The 18,250-nt window shown below is 38.6% G+C and overlaps 1 protein-coding gene across 8 annotated transcripts; it reads right to left on the minus strand.

Moving 5' to 3' along the window:
* Positions 1–9,014: 9,014 nt before the first annotated feature.
* LOC107630566 (putative sugar phosphate/phosphate translocator At3g17430) lies at positions 9,015–14,551 on the minus strand. 8 transcript variants are annotated; one of them, XM_088508726.1, is made up of 11 exons: positions 14,199–14,539; positions 13,745–14,077; positions 13,525–13,632; positions 12,325–12,356; positions 12,184–12,234; positions 10,894–10,955; positions 10,737–10,816; positions 10,555–10,667; positions 10,023–10,288; positions 9,853–9,947; positions 9,015–9,542 (listed from the first exon to the last, which is right to left on the minus strand). In XM_088508726.1, exons 2-11 carry the CDS (start codon positions 13,829–13,831, stop codon positions 9,351–9,353), a joined length of 1,086 nt encoding a protein of 361 aa, XP_088364852.1. In that variant the 5' UTR covers positions 13,832–14,077; positions 14,199–14,539; the 3' UTR covers positions 9,015–9,350. The 8 variants fall into 8 exon arrangements, with proteins under 8 accessions (XP_088364852.1, XP_088364849.1, XP_088364851.1 ...); XM_088508723.1 differs by having other exon boundaries at positions 10,555–10,816; positions 13,745–13,841; positions 13,931–14,038; positions 14,199–14,432; XM_088508725.1 differs by having other exon boundaries at positions 13,745–14,551.
* Between the last annotated feature and the right edge of the window lie 3,699 nt (positions 14,552–18,250).

Here is an 18,250-nt window from a genome sequence, read left to right on the forward strand (position 1 = left end):
GTAAGTGTCGAATCCCACGGAGATCGTTGGCTTGAAGCAAGCTATGGTTATCTTGTAACTCTTAGTCAGGATATAATATCAATAATAATTTTTAGTTTTAATTGTAAAAAGTCAAAGGGCATAAAATAAATACTTGTTACTCAATAATGGAGAATATGTTAGAGTTTTGGAGATGCTTTGTCCTCTTTATTTCAGCTTTTCTCTTGTACTCCTCTTCACACACGCAAGGCTCCTTCCATGGCAAGCTGTATGTAGGGTGTCACCGTTGTCAATGGCTACTTCCCATCCTCTTAGTGAAAATGGTCCAAATGCTCTGTCACAGCACGGCTAATCATCTGTTGGTTCTCGATCATGTCGGAATAGAATCCAATGATTCTTTTGCGTCTGTCACTACGCCCAACAATCGCGAGTTTGAAGCGCATCATAGCCATTCAATCCTTGAATCATACTCGGAATACCACAGACAAGGTTTAGACTTTTCAGATTCTCATGAATGACGCCATCAATTCTAGCTTATACCACGAAGATTCTGATTACGGAATCTAAGAGATACTCATTCAATCTAATATAGAACGGAGGTGGTTGTCATACACACGTTCATGGATTGAGGAAGGTGATGAGTGTCACGGATCATCACCTTCTTCATAGTGAAGCGCGAATGAACATCTTAGATAGGAACAAGCGTGTTTGAATGGAAAACAGAAGTAATTGCATTAATTCATCGAGACACAGCAGAGCTCCTCACCCCCAACACTGGAGTTTAGAGACTCATGCCGTCAAAGAGTACAAAGTTCAGATCTAAAATGTCATGAGGTACAAAATAAATCTCTAAAAGTTGTTTAAATACTCAACTAGTAACCTAGGTTTTCAGAAAATGAGTAAACTATGATAGATAGTGTAGAAATCCACTTCTGGGGCCCACTTGGTGTGTGCTGGGGCTGAGACTTAAGCTTCTCACGTGTCTGGGCTGTTTCTGGAGTTAAACGCCAGGTTGTAACCTGTTTCTGGCGTTGAACTCCAACTTGTAACCTGTTTCTGGCGCTGAACGCCAGACTGCAACATGGAACTGGCGTTGAATGCCAGTTTATGTCGTCTATCTTCGCGCAAAGTATGGACTATTATATATTGCTGGAAAGCCCTGGATGTCTACTTTCCAACGCAATTGAGAGCGCGCCATTTGAAGTTCTGTAGCTCCGAAAAATCCACTTTGAGTGAAGGAAGGTCAGAATCCAATAGCATCAGCAGTCATTTTTCAGCCTGAATCAGATTTTTGCTCAGCTCCCTCAATTTCAGCCAGAAAATACCTGAAATCACAGAAAAACATACAAACTCATAGTAAAGTCCAGAAATGTGACTTTTAATTAAAAACTAATAAAAATATAATAAAAAGTGACTAAAACATATTAAAAACTACCTAAAAACAATGCCGAAAAGCGTATAAATTATCCGCTCATCAACCAGCTCCCACCTCACAAGGGACATGCCAGGTCGACCATCATCCTTCCCCCAAAAAAACCTCCTCTGCAAGGATATAAGTCTTCGAGCAACTGCATTAGGCATTTTGTATAGACTCAAGTAATAAATAGGTAGGTTGTTGATTACCGACTTAATAAGTACCAACTTTCCAGCCTTACTAAGTATCTTTGCTTTCCACAAGCTGAGCTTCTCTTCCACCTTTTCTATAACCGGTTTCCAAGTTTTTACCAACCGCAGATTTGCTCCTAAGCTAATGCCAAGGTACCTTACCGGTAAATCTGCCTCTTGACATCCTAGTAGCTGGCACATCCGATTAACCCACTCTTGGCTGCAGTTCACTGGTATCAAGTTAGACTTCTCAAAGTTGATGCTCAATCCAGACATCATTTCAAAACACCTCAGAAGCCTCTTATAGTTCCTCAGCGTCTCCTCCTCTGTTGGACAGAATAATATAGTGTCATCAACAAATTGTAAGTGTGATAACTCTATAATATCCCTACCGACTAATAATAGAGACACCCGACCATTTCTAACTGCCTCTCCGATCATCCTGTTGAGCACATCCACCACTAGGACAAACAAGAACGGAGATAATGGGTCTCCTTGGCGTAGTCCCCTTTTCATTTTGAACGATTTCGATGGTGAACCATTAACCAGGATAGAGATAGAAGCCGAAGTAACACACTCCCTAACCCACGCCCTCCATTTTCTTCCGAAATCCATCTTCTCCAGCACAGTATCAACAAAGCCCCATTTGACTCTGTCATATGCTTTTTGGAAATCCAGTTTAATAATCGCTGATTTCTTCTTCTTCAGCTTCAACCATTGCACGATTTCACAAGCAATTAACGCTCCATCGTGTATCTTTCTCCCCTTTACAAAGGCACTCTGTGATTCCCCGACTAAGCCTGGCATAACCCTTCTCATTCTTCGTGTTAACACTTTAGAGATAACCTTATAGACACATCCCACCATACTGATGGGCCTTAGATCTTTTATCTCTTTAGCCCCAATGAATTTCGGAGCCAACACTACCCAAGTGACATTAGCGTCTTCTGGCAGTCGTGCTATCTCAAAAAACCCCATCACAGCTGCAGTGAATCCCGTCCCTATCTCGTTCCAGCACTTTTTAATAAAATTTATGTTGTAGCCATCACTCCCTGGAGCCTTCGAAGATTCACAATCCCATACTGCCTCCTTTACTTCCTCTATTGAAGGTAATGCCTCTAATGTTTCCGCTTCTTCCCTCTCCAACCGGTTCACTAATCCTTCCCTAAAACTCACCTTTGGGGACGCTTCCTGGTGGTACAGGCCTTTGTAGAAGTCCCGAATAGCCACCTTGATTCTTGCTTGATTCCTCACTACCCTTCCATTTATCACTAGCGACTCAATTCGGTTATTCCTTCTTCTCGCTGATGCTATATTATGGAAGTACCTTGTGTTCCGATCCATCTCATTGGCATACCGAGATCTTGACATTTGCTTCCAATGCAACTCCTGCCTTATATACAACTTTTTGCAGCACCTCACTAATTCCCTCCTCCTTGCCTCTATTGTACCATCATACCATCCGCTGCTCACCATATCATCCACCTTCCTTATTTCATCCTCAAACTTCTTAATTCGCTCAGCCATATCCCCAAAGTGCTGCTTATGCCACCTACGTAGTGGGTCTGATAGTGCTTTCATCTTCTGTAAGAAATGAACATCACCTAGTTCCCTCCATTCTTCCTTTACCATATTCAAGAACCCATCATGCGTGAACCAGGAGTCCAAGGTACGGAATGGTCTTAGACCATCAGATCTTCTGCTGTCTTCCATAACCAAAGGGCAATGGTCTGATAATCCTCTCGGGCCATTCCTTAGGCGCGTCTCCGGGTACACGTCAAGCCACTCCACTGAAACAAGGCTCCTATCAATACGACTGCACGACTGTCCTCTGAACCATGTAAACTTCCTGTCGTTCAGTGCCAAATCAACCAATTCCATATCATTCACCCAATTCCTGAAGTCTGCCGCAGACGCTGATAAAGTATTCGCTCCTTTCCTTTCCTCCAAGTGCAGAATTTCATTGAAATCCCCAAAAAACATATCGGTACTTGACACAATCCTGCTATGTAACTCAATTCTTCCCACATGGAGATCTTCTCCTCTCTATTATGCGGTCCATACACTAAGCAAATAGCACAATGACAGTTCTCTTTTAACACAACTCCTTCAATGCACATCCATCTATCCCCTTTGTAACAATTATACAGTTTAAAAGCCATTTCATCCCAAACGAGCAACAACCCCCCAGAAGTCCCAGTAGAACTTACAGACTCCCAACATATTCTGTCACTACCCTATATACGCACAACATCAAATTTAGTTATCAATTCCTTTTTTGTTTCTATCAGTCCCAACATGTCCAGTCTAAACTTATTTTTGAAAGTCTTTAGCATACTAGTTTTTGCAACACCTCCCAACCCCCTTATATTCCAAGCACTAAAAATCATTTAACCAACATATTACACACCTGTTTACGGTTTTTAGGCCAGCTTCTTCGAGCTTTTTCTTTTTGCTTAGCCTGCCGACGTTTCAAAGCGATAGCTTCATTCTGCTCTTGCAAAATCGCCATGATATTCTCCTCATCACTGCACTGAGCACCTGATTCCACAGCTAATTTCCAAGCCTCTTTGTTTTCATCCATCTCCTCTTCCCAACTTGTCCTCTGTTCCTCTTGTTCTGTTTCCTTGCCATCATCAACTTTGTCCCCCCTCTTTGAGTTTGCTTCTGCATCATGCTCCCTTTCTGCCTCCTGACTGTTTCCATTCTGAGTCAAATCAACCGGTAATATCTCCCCCTCCTCCAACCCAGTCATGTCTCGGATTTGCCTCCTGACCGCCACTGGTGCATTACGGTTCCTGGCCTTGTCTTCTACGTTAGCCTGACCCATAGCTTCTGCCATTCGCATCCTCTGCGAGTCATATACAGGCCAAGAGGTGCGCTCAACATTTTGAGGTTTGGTGATGAGTGACGATTCCTCCGCCATTTTTCCTTGTTCCTTCTCGTTGATGGCGTCTTCTGATTCGGCAGTCAAAGCCTCATCAAGCTCGCCAGCCGCTGCAGCGCTCAAGTCCTCCACGAGTCCACCACACACCGCCACCAGAGTACCCTCTCCCATCGCTCGGCCATACTCTTCATCTACGCTGTTCCGCGGACCGTTCCCTGCACCGTTCAAGCATCCAATCTCAGCAGTCCCGTTTACTTGCTTCCTCCCTTGCCTGGTTGTTGCCGCGGACGACCCCATCTCCTCCGATTCGAGGCACCTAGGGTCCGGCTCCCTCTCATTCCTCTTCCCGTCAGCTCCATGCCACACCCTTGGAGGCGCCGCGTTCAACAAACCTGGATGCAGGGGCGTGAGTTCCTGCCGGGTCACAAAAGGAGCCGGGTGAGATCCGACCCGCTCAGGCAGACCAGCAGTAGGCCTAGTGCAGCAGGCCCTATCCCTTGCCCAACAAGCACATTGCATGGTAGCCTTGTTGGGCCTTGTATTTCCCAGCCCACTACCAAACATTGTTCCAAAATGTAATTGGCAACCAAATCCTCCTTCATAAATATAGGAAACTGTTTCTTCCGAATCATTGATTTTATTTATTTCATATGATCCCTAAGAATCTGCTTTATCCACTAACTCCGCATAACTACCGTTCTCATTTGGAAAATTTGATATTCTGTGATTCCATTCATTCAAATCCAGACTCGAAATTACTATCATGTCCTCATCTTGTTCGTTGTTTCTATGATCAGCCGTCATCAGCACCGCCGCTTGATCCCAATCTACCACCCTCTGTTCATCTCCATACTTTGATATGCCACTCAAACCTCCATACTTCATCTCTTCTATGTTTATAATGTGTCGATCTTCTGCCTCCGTCCGGTTATCTCGAAAGCATTCCTCCCGATACACCTCTCCACCCACTTCTCTTACCATGACGTCAAATCCACTTGCCCCTACTTTAACATGGATCCATTCATTTATCATATCGAACACACACGTATCAATTAGAACTTTGCCTGCACTGAATGAGTTACACGCTTCCATTAGTTTATCACATTCCACCACTTCGCCCCATTGCTCTCCTATTCTGCAGAAGGTATTCTTCGACCATGCATGTAACGGAACTCCATAACACTCCAACCAAACCCTTCTAGACTCACTTTTCTCCGTCTCATCCCATCTCCAGACCATATGAAACAATTTTAATAGGTCGTTCATTCTAAATGTGTAAGCTTCTTCAGCACTAATCACCGTGTCGAACGTAATCATTGCTTTATGCGGCCCCAACTCCCTTACCTGTGTTACGCATGGCCAATTCTTATGTATCTTTTGCTTCAGTGACCGAAGATCAATTTCTGATTTTGTACCTCCAATAATACTTCGCTGTAACCAGACGAAGTTCTCACTTGTTATCGGTACTTCTAGCCTCTTAGTCCATCCATTACTCTGTTGATCTTTGATGGGTGCACGTGACGACTGCCCCGCCACTTTCACTTTAGCTACTCCCCCACTCTTTGTCGGTAGCTGGCTCCCTCCAGCGTTATGCTGGGTGGCCACCTCGACTACTTTATCTTTCGCATTTTGCACTCCAGTTCCTCTTCTATACTTGGCTTCACCGACGAATAGTCTTTTGCCTCTCAATGCCATACCGTTCATCTCTGCGGCAGCCTTCAAAGCTCCTCCCTTTGTGGTGTACCGTATAAAAGTAAACAGATATATGTGACCATTTTTATTCTTTTGCGACAGATAGATGTCAATGATTCGACCCGTCCATTTGAACGTGTTGAAGAGTTCACTTTTTGATATATCATCCGGCAAGTTATCGACGAAGATTGAGAAGGAATCAAGCTCCAAACGTTGGTACTCTTCTTTGTTCCAAACCCGAGGATCTCTACCCCGTTTACCCTGTGTATTTGTCCCCCCCCTGTGTTTCCCCGCCTCACACGCTCTCGATCTCCCTCTCGCACTCTCATTTTCTCTCAACTTTGGAGTTCCAGTATTAATCTAACTTTACTCTTTTATACACTTTCCTCCAAGACCAAAACTTGAAGTATAAAATTCTACAATGAAACCTAATTAAAAATCCTAAGAGAGCATTTTCTAATCTACATTACTCCTACTCCTAATAATGTGTTTTCTATCCTAAAAGTGAGCTCTCTCTTGATATGGAATGAATTCCCCTTGATATAGCACCCAATCAGCTTTAGAAACACCAAAAATTGGGCCAAGAGGCCTCAAAATCGCGAGTCACGTGCTTCATTAATGAAGTCACGCTCTGGGATTTGTGCATACGCACATATGTGTGCTTTTTCTTTGTTTTCTTCATGTGTTCTCCCCTTTAGAATGTTTCCTTCCACTTTTGCCTAGCCATTCTTACCTATTGGACCTGAAATCACTCACAAAATATATCACGGCATCGAATGAAATAAAAGTGAAATTAAAATGATCTATTTAAGCACAACAATGCAAATTTTCACATTTAGGTTCAATTTAGGGATAAAACACCAAAGTATGCTATTTTAGTGAATAAGTGTGAGTTTATGTGTGAAATTCGTCCAATTCACGCAAAAAATTATCATCAAATATGGACCTATCAGGCGTTGCCACTTTATTACGGACTCCATACCTTTGCAGGAGTGAGTCCAACTGTTACTGCAGAAGTGGCTTCCCCCCCCCCCCCTCATTACTTATCAGTGTCCTTGGGACACCAAATCTGCTGAAAATGTATTTTTGCAACAAGCTTAACACGACTCTGGCATCGTTGGTGGCCAGCACCACTACTTTCACCTACTTGGACACGTAATCTACTGCCACCAAAATGTAAGTGTTTCAGTATGAGGGAGGGAAAGGTCCCATGAAATCAATTCCTCATACATCAAAAAACTCAATCTCTAGCATCCCCTGCTGTGGCATCTCATAATTGTAAGGGAGATTCCTGGCTCTCTGACACTTGTCACAATTTCTTACAAATTCCTGTGAGTCTCGGAAGAGCGTCGGCCAGTAAAAACCGCTCTAAAGGACCTTGGTAGCTGTCCTTACACCCCCAAAGTGTCCTCCATACTATGACAATGCTAGAGGATCTGCTGTGCTTCTTCATCTGAGACACAACATTAGATCATTTCATATGAGCAACTCTAAAAGAGGTAGGTTCGTCCCATAAGTAGTATTTAGCATCGTTCAAAAGCTTTCTAACTTGTAGCCTAGTATACTCCTTGGGGATGAACCTCATGGCCTTATAGTTTGCAATGTCTGCAAACCAAGGAGTCCTCTAAATCATGAATAGCTGCTCGTCTAGGAAGGTCTCAGTCACAACAGTGACGGGCGACGTCCCTTCTTCAGGTTCGATCCTTGATAGATGATCAGCTACTTGATTTTTCGACCCCTTCTTGTCTCTGATCTCAATGTCAAGCTTCTCAAGGAGTAGCACCCATCTATCATGTTGTCAAGGTTTGGTGAATCTCCACAAACGGCACCAATGTATATGACCTCGCTGGTACAGGTTGAAGGAAGGATCGGGGATTCGCCGCTCTTGGTGATGACGCAATCAGACCTTCGGAACAGCGAGAGATGGCACCTGTAAAGACACTCCAACGCTCAAGTCAGAATGGATCTAAGAGGTGAGGGTTAGGAATGTGTAACTTACCTAAGAGAGCCTCTGACTCCCTTTATATATTTTTGTATAGTTATCTTATCTTATTGGATAAGATAAGTAAAGTATTTGTATTTGAATTTAAATGTTAATTACTGATCTCCAGTTTTCTAGCCTGGTTTGGGCCGCACGAAAGACTTGGGCTTGGGAGTCGGGATATTATTTGGCTAGTTTTGGGACCCAAATGCCAAGCCCAAAACAAGATACAAAGCCAGGTAGAGAAAAGTTTCTTGCTTGCTTTCCAAGTTAAGTCAGATCTCGGGTTGTAAATTCCGAATTGAACCTATTTGGCACGATGGCCAATCCATTTTTTTTGGGGGGGGGGGGGGGGGGGGGTGTCGTCCTGCCCAGGCTATTGGGGAAGGTTGGATGCAAAAGGCCTTGATTGGCCAGGTGGACTCAAGAAAGTGGATTTGGACCTTAGTGTTTTAGGCCTATGTGGGAACAGTTTCTATCCCTTTTAATACTCGATTAGCTATATTCTGCTAGCATCCCAAGTAGTTTGTTGGTTGAAAGCATGTACTTTTAACCCAAGTGAACTTGGTTCGAAGCTGGCACTCAGGAATCAGAGCTATATTGAGTATATTCTTGGTAGAATGACCTTTCATTCTACAGTGTTTCTTAAATAAACAACTTACTAATAAAAATCAACGGATAGCAGCAATATACCACCGAAAACAGTTTGACAGAGTCCAAGAATAAGCAACCATGTAACCAGTTTTACCTACTTGGCTACTTATGAAATGTCACTCGTCCAATTTTAATTTCAGCAGAAATTTGGCACCCAATGAATATTTTGGTAATAAGCACATACATAAATGCATTGACTACTGCAGAACATAAAACTACTCAACTTTGGAATGTTGCATTAAAAAACCGAAAGAATAATGAAACAACTGAGCTTCCAAAACAGGGGACTTTCTATAAGGGCCAGTTATGTCCTCCACCTCTGGTCAAAGATAATGCACAAGCTAGAAATGATGCATTCTACTCAACAAAGTAATTACAAAGAACAAAGCATATTATGATCGCCTTATAAGAACCTATCGTCTAAAAAAGAATGAGAGGAATAGGGTGCAATTGACTCAGCTTCCTCTTTCTAGCTCCTTTCTCCAAACGGGTACTCTAAAATGAATCTTATATTTGGTTTCTTCTTTTTCTCTTTTTGTTTTTTTTTTTTTTTCATTTTCCTGTTGGATGGTTGGTTAGCTGTGTGCGTCCAATATGAGATAACCTTGACGATGATGTAATTAGTGGTGCTTCTTCATCGATGTCCCTTTCAGATGTTGAAACATTGCCTCCACTGCTTCCCTCATTGTCACTAATATTGTCTGGTGTATAAATATCAGATGATTTTTTCTCAAATTTCCAATCCTGTACAACATAAATGGCCAATGCACCTCTTAATGAGATCTGACGAAACTATACATGGAAATGGCATGCTGAAATATACATTTAGCACTTACTAACCCACAGATGTTAGGGAACTGAGTTAAGGTGCTAAGAGAGTAAAGGTTTTTTAACTTTAATGCATTCTTGAACAGTTAAACTAATTATTTGACAAGAACATCATAAGAATTTGCATACTTGATTTCTAACCCCATATAACTAATTATCAAGTTAACAAAGGATAGCATATGTTTTACGAAAAAAACTGATTTAATAAAATATAGAGAGACTAGACCTTTGTGATTCGATCTGGTAAACTATCAGCAGGCGATTGAGAGGTGCGGACATCCTTAACTTTTATGTAATTGTACATCACAACTCCACACAGCGCTGCACGGTAAAATTTGTAAAAGATGAGAGGCATGGTGGAAGATTGAAAGACATACTAATTAAAACAAAACCTACCAATAGCATAGCCAATTATATTTAACCCAGTTATCGTAGATTCCGGAAATATGACGGTTGAAAGGGCTATCAATATCCAGTCTTTTAGCACACCAGCAACCCGGATAGTTACAGCACCCGTTCTACCAATTACTAAGAAAATGGAGAAATTCAAGGCTAGAGCACATATAGCATTGGAGAAAAAGATCCAAAAATTGAACTGAATCTGTGAAACTTCCATCACAGGCTTCTCCAGTAGGTACCAAGGCACAAATAGAAACACAAAACTGCATATAAAACTGCAGAAGTTAGCAGCTCACATTGCATGTGTGTGCTTATATGCAAAACATCAACAATCCCAAAAGCACAGCTATCTTTTGAACCTAATAAGTCAAATGATCAACTATATATATAACATAAATTAGTCAAAGAAACCAAAGGATACCTATCATACGTGCAAGATGTGCACTTTACAATATACGAAAATTGTGATATTGTCTTAATGAAATGTTTGTTGCAGAGATAAGTATCTTGGAATTATCAACAGAAATACCTGCATGGTGCTATGTAATATAAGCTCGTAATTGGATTTAATGTCAATCCCTTCTTCTGCAGAAGAACTTGTGTTAAGACCAGTCTCAATGCTTCAGCAAAGATGCCCGTGACCTGGTAAACTGTACCAATTATATTAAAATGAATTTCCCCGTAGGAGGAAACGACAACTCCAACACTGACCAGCACCATGTTCAAGAACACATCACACCTTGCTTTGTCAGTGCCGCACAAAACAGCCATGATGAAAGTTGCCACGGGCACTGAAATATCGAACCTTAGAAGTAAGCAAAAACTTCAGCAAAAGAAGAGAAACATTTTAACTTCACAAAAAACGTACTTAGAGCCTTGAGCATCTGGATAAAAGCTACAGAGATGTGCAAGTAGGCAGTGTTACCAAACCTGTAGCAACCAAAAACAGTTTGCTCATTATATTTGTTGCTTCAGTGATATTAATAGGCATCTTTAGAATACAAAAGACAGTATTGCCCACTACCTAAGAAATATTTCAACCATACAAATAAGCAACCACAACTTCATAGAAACAACATACTTGGAACATATGTAAATAACAGAAAATGAAAAATTTTCAAATATTGGTGGGAGATAACAGACAGTAAGCTGTAGCCATGAACATGTTACAGTATCTCAAGGCAAGGAATTACAATAGCCCACATGAAGCTAGCCAGCTTTATTTAAGGTTTCTGTCATATCTGATATTGACATTTCATTGCCTGTTGTCTATAGAATGAAAAGTAATGCTAGGTACCAAATGATGGTCATAATTAAACAAAGGGAACGTCTAGGAATTGAAGTTTGTACTTTGTACTGGTTTGAATAGTCAATGCTGGTAGTATCAACTTCAGACTGGAAAAAAATTAAAACGAGCTAGAGAGCGAATATCTCAATTTGAAGGTATCGGAACTATCCTTAAAAGCGATATTGAGATTGCATACACAGATTTTTATAGACCAAGATTAATCTGATAGATACTTCATCCATGTTTATTCAAGCACAAACAGATTGAATGCAACACACTTGACTGAGTAGGCGAGAAACTATTAATGTCATTAATTCCACGAGATATAAGAAACTTCACCACGTCTTTCTAGAACATGCCTGAACAAGTCTAATTTTCCTGAGATCTGAAGCTTTTTGGACAATATGATGTTAACTCCAAAATTTTTGGCTATTTAAAAATGTCTTTGGTCTGCATTGCAAATGCAGAAAATAAAATCTTTAAAAGCATTATTCACAAAGTTGGCAAAGGGAACTGCTACTGATTCGGAAACCTTCAATGCAAACCTGGCAAGGAAGGGACACCATCTATTATCTATTACTTTTTCTAATCTTGAACATAATTTAAAGTGCAAGTTCACATGGTACATGGATTTGCATTTTTCAGTCTGCTACCGATGCCCTATAACCCAAAAAAACTGTCATACTAGGATTGAAAGGCACAACTGAACCTTTTTTTATGTTCACACTATCTAATGCAGAGAAAAGAGAGGGGGGGGGGGGGGGATGAAAGCACATACTCAAGGCTTATGCCCCCCCAATTGTCAAAACAAACTTGATGAACAGAATCCAAATTAGGAAAACTTCAGTTTACCCATATTGCAGTGCTTACCAAAGACTTGATGCAAAGAAGGCACTTATTGGTACCACACATGTTGCATATCTGCAACCGAAAGAAAAGTGATTTAGGAAAAAAAGTATTAACAAAGGACAACTAAATATAAATAAGGATACAAATCAATCAAATGCTTACATTTCAAATGTCATTTTGACAGGTGTCACAACCTGAAATTACAGAATGGAGTACTATAAGTTAACTTACCAATCAAATCAGCAGAAAAAAAAGCAATCAAGCAAGGGAAGTAAAAGAAGAGGCAGGAAAACAGGCATATAGGATAGCTTTTTTCATAAGGTAACACCATAACAGTATAAAATCCTAGTTTAAGTTAAAACATGTTCAATCGTGAATAATATGCACAAGAAAAAGAAAGAAACAAAAAAGAAGAAAATACATGAACTACCAACTAAGTAAAGCATTTTTCGCTGTGATAACTTATGAGAGTCACGCCATGCCGAATACGTTAAACTAATAACACAACACATATACCAACTTGCACTTAATATGTGCACTTTATCTGTAATTCTCCTATGGACCGGATGCATTTCTCGCAATAACTTAAGTCATGTGGAATTCATTTATAGAATTGACAGATCAACCAACATAACCTGTATTTAGTAGCTTATTAGTTTTGCTAACATGAAGAGGAAATCGGTAAGTTTTCTTTTTTAGTGAAGGGTGGATATAAAATATTAATAACAATATAACACATGAAAGGAAGCTAATGTAAAAACGCTAACATTTTATCCTTGATAGTATAAATGTTAACAAAAATGAGTAAGCTCAACTTTAAGAATTGTTATATAGGATTTATTATTTTTTGTTCTTTCTTTTTGATACAATTAATACTTATGTAGTATTTAAACTAGCATCATCTAATAAGAAGTATTGGTAAAGTAGATGCAATGAAGATCACATCCTACAGTCAAGACTCAAGAGCATGGCAATACCAAGAATTCAAACCTACCATGCAATGTTACATCTTTGTTAACAAATCGAACACTTAGTCCTTAACAATGTTGGTTAATTATAGACAATGATAAAGAAAGGAGCGAGTAAAAAGAAAAGTGACCAATCATCTACAATAATTAAAAATCGAACAAGATGAGTGTAACTAAAGGAAGTCCAATTTACAATGATGATCCTCCAAAACACAACTATCACTCTCATCTCATAATTAATAATCACAACTAACAGAAAATCATGACATTCAAAATTCCAAATCTGACGTCATGACAAGAATCGAACCTACAAATCCGTAATTACAACCAAAGCAAAGACACTTATCACATAATGAACATAAATATTTACAGAATTAGAAACATCCATACATACCTTAAAGACTCTAACAAGCAAAAATGCCACTGCCCCAGAAAATCCCATATGAATCATGGTGAGCGTTATAGGAAGAGGAAAGTTAAAGTACTTCGGAGACAGAACCCACTGCAAAGAAAAAGAAAGAACCACAGTAATTAAACAAAAAATGCTTAGTCACAAAGATTAGTTAAATAACACTAGTTAAGCAAAAAGAGAAGAAAAGGGGGTAGCTATCTACCTTGTTGTACAAAATGACCCCAGAAGAAAGCAAAATGTAGATGAACAAGTAGAAGTAAGTGAGGAAAAGCGTTTTGTTAATCACCATCTTCTGTTGACTTTGATTTTTGGGATTCCAAAACAAATTAATGAATAAACCTAAACCCACCAAAATATGAAGAGAAAAGGCAAAAGCTTCTTCTGCTACCTATAACATGTAGCAATGGCGAATTAGCACACGACTTAGAAGCAGATTCGCAGGAAATCAAGAACCTGAAGCTCGCTTAAGTTATCCAGGAGCAGCAAGGTTCGTTTCCTAGCACCGAAAACTTTGCAATGAGAAAAGAAGTGAACACTGCAAAAGGGGGAGAAATAACAAAAGGAAAGAAAGAAAGAGAGGAATGGACAGAAAAGGAGCTAAAAGAAATGCACATAAATTACAAAGTGAAAATTGAAGAAGAGATTGAGTAATGTACAGTGGGGAAGAGTTGAAGAGAAATGGACAGTGTTTTTGCCTAAGCGTTGATCCGATCTGTGGAGAGAGAGAGGGAGAGAGAGAGAAGGGTACCCCCAAAGAAAAGAAGAAATCCGAGGAGGTACCCGCAGGTGTAAGAAAACGACGGTTCCGAATCGAGAGAGAGAGAGAGAGAGAGAGAGAGAGAGAGAGAGTAGTGAGTGGGTGGTTGGCGGTGTTGTCTGAATGGATAATCAATTAAAAGAAATTTAAGAACGGTGCCTGCTTTGTGAATGTGTGTAATGTATTACTATTACTATTACTTGGCAGTTGAAGTCAGGAAGATGATGCTTCTTGCTATGCAAATGCCACATGGCTTTGGATACACTCTAATACTCTTAACACTTTAGGATTGAAATTTGGATTTACTCAACTTCTTAAATTAAAATTAAGTCAATTTAATTTTTAATATAAATTCTACTAGAGAGTTAATAAAATATTTATACAATATATATAATGGGTTATGAGTTAAAAAATGAATATCACTTATACTATCCAGAATAACCATAAACATTTCATGTTATGAAGACATTCATTCCAAAAGTTTAAGCTGATTTTGGAATTCACCAAAGATCAAACTCTCGACTTTTTAGATTTAGAGTTCTGATACCATGTCATGAAACCACTCATCCCAAAAGCTTAAACTGATAGAAAAATATAACACTAATGGTTATATCTCTAATACTGAATCGGACATCCCTAAACCTCCCTTGTAGACATTGTACAGATATTCAATTAGCTCCCTATACTTCCTATTTTAATATTTAGTAAAAGAGTTAAAAATACAAGAAAATACAAAAAAAAATAGATAAAAACTTTGATAAAAAAACATTTTATTATTTAAATATTTTTTACAAATAATTCACATACTCAAATTCTAATTCTCAACCCCTATTTATAATTATCTACTTTTTTAATGAATGGTTATGATTAACCAAAACAATTCAATCAACACATTTTTTTGTCATCAAATATCATCATCCCATACCAAAAGTCATCTCAAACACAATACTTTGTCTCTCTGCTAGGACTTAAAGTTTTTTTATCCTTGTGTCGTTTTGGAGGGAGGCGGCCGCCGCCACCGCTAACTTAGTAAGGTGGTGGTCTCCCTCTCCCTTCTCCTTCTTCTTACTCTATTTCTCTCTTCTTTTCTTCTTTTGGTTTCTTTTAGTTTTCTTAACTCTGTTTCTCTTCGCACCTTCTTTTTCCTCCTTCAATTTTTTCCCTCTTCTTTCATCTATGATCCCTCTTTTCTTTATCTCTATTACTTCTTCCCCACGCCTTTCTGTTTATCTTTTATTTTATTTTAGTTTCTATTTTTTTAATATCCCTATGTGATGTATTTTTTTCCTTTTGTGGTGATTTATTATCCTTCCTTTATGGGTAGTGTGGATACGTTGGTACAGATCTTAGAGTATACACTGAAGTTTACTTGTTGTTCATGGAAATATCTTTAGACTAGAGGAGGATTCGGTTTTAAGCAGAGAAGAAGAACAGATTTTTCAACATGTTACATCACTTTTAGTGTTAATTTAAAAATCATAGAGATTCAGATCTGTCTATGTTTCTACTTGTTAAGATTCTTTGTAATCGAATGTTGGGCTTATTTTTAGTTTATAGTTCAGCATAGAATTCATCTAATCATCTTCTCTAATTTTACATCTAATTTATCTCTGTTATCTGTAAGTGCCGTTTGGCTTTCCTTTGAATGATATGTTTTCTTCTGTAAAAAATGAAGGTTAGGATTAAATCTAATCAACGGTCCAGATTTATCATCTAAAATCTTCACTATAAATATCTATCTTACCACAACTTTCTATGTAACGACCCAATTCCCAGTACGTCATGATCATACTGTAAACCAAGTGTCACCAACTTGTTTACCTAATAGTTAACTAAATATTTATTATTAAGCATGTAATCGTATTAACGCGCGAATCAAATTTTCGTAAACAAACAAAGATAATTTAGTAAGTACAATAAAATAACACAAACATCAGAGATAGAGATAATATACATCATACATACTATTTACATATACATACATATATGGTCATATGGGTTTTAAGTTAGCATACAACCCTTCACATCTGGTTACTATATACATGATCAACACTTTGCGCCCTGGTCTATATAGGAAGTCTCTAAGCTGGCGCCCGAAAACTAGCCTAGTCAACTATATACATCCTACTCTTTCAGTGAGCTAACTAAAAGTGAGAGACTAAACATAAAAGCTAGGCTATCACAAAAACTCCCCAAAAGTCTCATACTCAGCTGTCCAGCATCAACTGTCGTCAAAGGAGGAAATCTCGATCACATCTGATGGAGAAGGAAGAAAGGGGTAAAAACTGGGGGGTTCTTAATAAGGTTGGAGGTAGTTAATTTAGTCAGGACTACCACAGTTCAAGTAATTCACAACGAAATATACAAGTGTCACAAAGAAATATCTATTCACCACAATTCAGAATAACATTAAGGAATGTATAAACACAAGAAGACAATCACAAACAATTTCACAATGTCAAGTAAAATGCAAATGCGCAACAAGGATGATGCATGTCTATTCCTAACGCAGGCCATGAGCTCATGTGTCGGTTGTCTACCCGCTCTCGACATTACCCGGACACAAGTCTCAGATATGGCTTTCCAGATGCATACAGTGTGCTTATAAGTCATACGGCTAGGCCGCATACAGTGTGACTTTCCAAATCAATAAGCGTACATCTAGAAAACAGTTCTCAATGTGTGGGCGTCCCACTTTACATTTGGTACTAAGGCCCAAACAATGTCACATCTGCTCTCCTGTGGCAGTCATTTTATTAATTAATATATTCCTTTAATCTTTGTTCTCTGCTCTCCTATGGCAGAGATTCCTTTAATTATCTTTCTTTCCTTTACTTTTCGTTCTTCCTCTTCTCCTTTGTATCATTCCACGATATAAATTATCTTTGATGAAAATAATTTATTTTAATATAGAGAGTAATTTTGAATAAAAACTCAAAATAGCATTTTTCTTTTAAAATTTAGTTTATAAAACCTTATTTCTAAAACTTTTACTAATTCCTTTCTAAATCACAAACTTTTTAATATTCTATTTCTATCCTCAATATTTTACAAAATTATATCTGAACCCTCACGTATATATATTTTTTTATATTTATAAAAATAATCTTAATTTTAAATAAAATATCCACTTTACTTCTGTTCTTTATTTAGGGTCTAAAATATCCGAAAAACTTGTTATAATTATAAACATAACCTCAATCTTTTTATAAAAATAAAATGACACCCTTAAAAATAAAATTTCCAAATTAATTTCTTGTCCTCCAACGAGACCGAAATCTTATTTTATTTGTTATCAAAATATTAACTTAAAATTTTATCCATTCTCGAGCTGACTAAAACACAACCTCATCAAAATATCAATATATCAACAAAATTCAACATGAAATGCAATTAAATTTCAATAACACTCAATCCAAACATCAGTTCACTTATCAAATGTCATTTAATTGGTGAAAATTTATTAAAAACCCTACTTTCGTACGAAATCGAAATATTCGAAGTTTTGGAGAAGTTTTCTGACCGAGCTGCTGAAGAGAAAAACGTCTGGAATCTTCCGTGCTTCTTAGAACTCCAGTTGGTCAAACTCAAGGGGTAGGAGAGTTACGTTACTGTCGACTTTTATCGGATAAAAATAACGCCAACACATAGAAGAGGAAGATACGAACACTTTTATCGAATTAGATTTTTTATTAGAGTTACAGATCGCAAGAAATCGAAGGCAGAAATTTGATGGGTTACGGTTCTCTCTCTTTTTCTCTCGGTCACCCTTTCCCTTTTGCATGCAATGAGTTTGAAACTGAATGATAAAGTTTTGTTGAGAAATGGATGCTTATGTGTGACCCATTTGATCTTCCGTCATATATATATGTACATGCATGCATAAGCCTTTGCCTTTTTGTTTTTTTCTTTGTTTCCTTAGTGAAACCACTGAAGGAACCTAGAAATTAT

The sequence above is a fragment of the Arachis ipaensis genome, chromosome B3 (assembly GCF_059453495.1).
Source record: "Arachis ipaensis isolate K30076 ecotype BB chromosome B3, ASM5945349v1, whole genome shotgun sequence".
Taxonomy (NCBI): Eukaryota; Viridiplantae; Streptophyta; class Magnoliopsida; order Fabales; family Fabaceae; genus Arachis; species Arachis ipaensis.

What these genes read in the sequence shown, in the direction of transcription:
- LOC107630566 (XM_021118984.2), bottom strand. Translation starts at nt 13,831, where the DNA reads ATGGTGATTAACAAAACGCTTTTCCTCACTTACTTCTACTTGTTCATC. An exon ending in TTCTTTGCATCAAGTCTTTG is followed by an intron (nt 10,956 to 12,183) that starts GTAAGCACTGCA and finishes TGGTTGCTACAG; the next exon opens with GTTTGGTAACACTGCCTACT. An exon ending in TATTACATAGCACCATGCAG is followed by an intron (nt 10,289 to 10,554) that starts GTATTTCTGTTG and finishes TTTTATATGCAG; the next exon opens with TTTTGTGTTTCTATTTGTGC.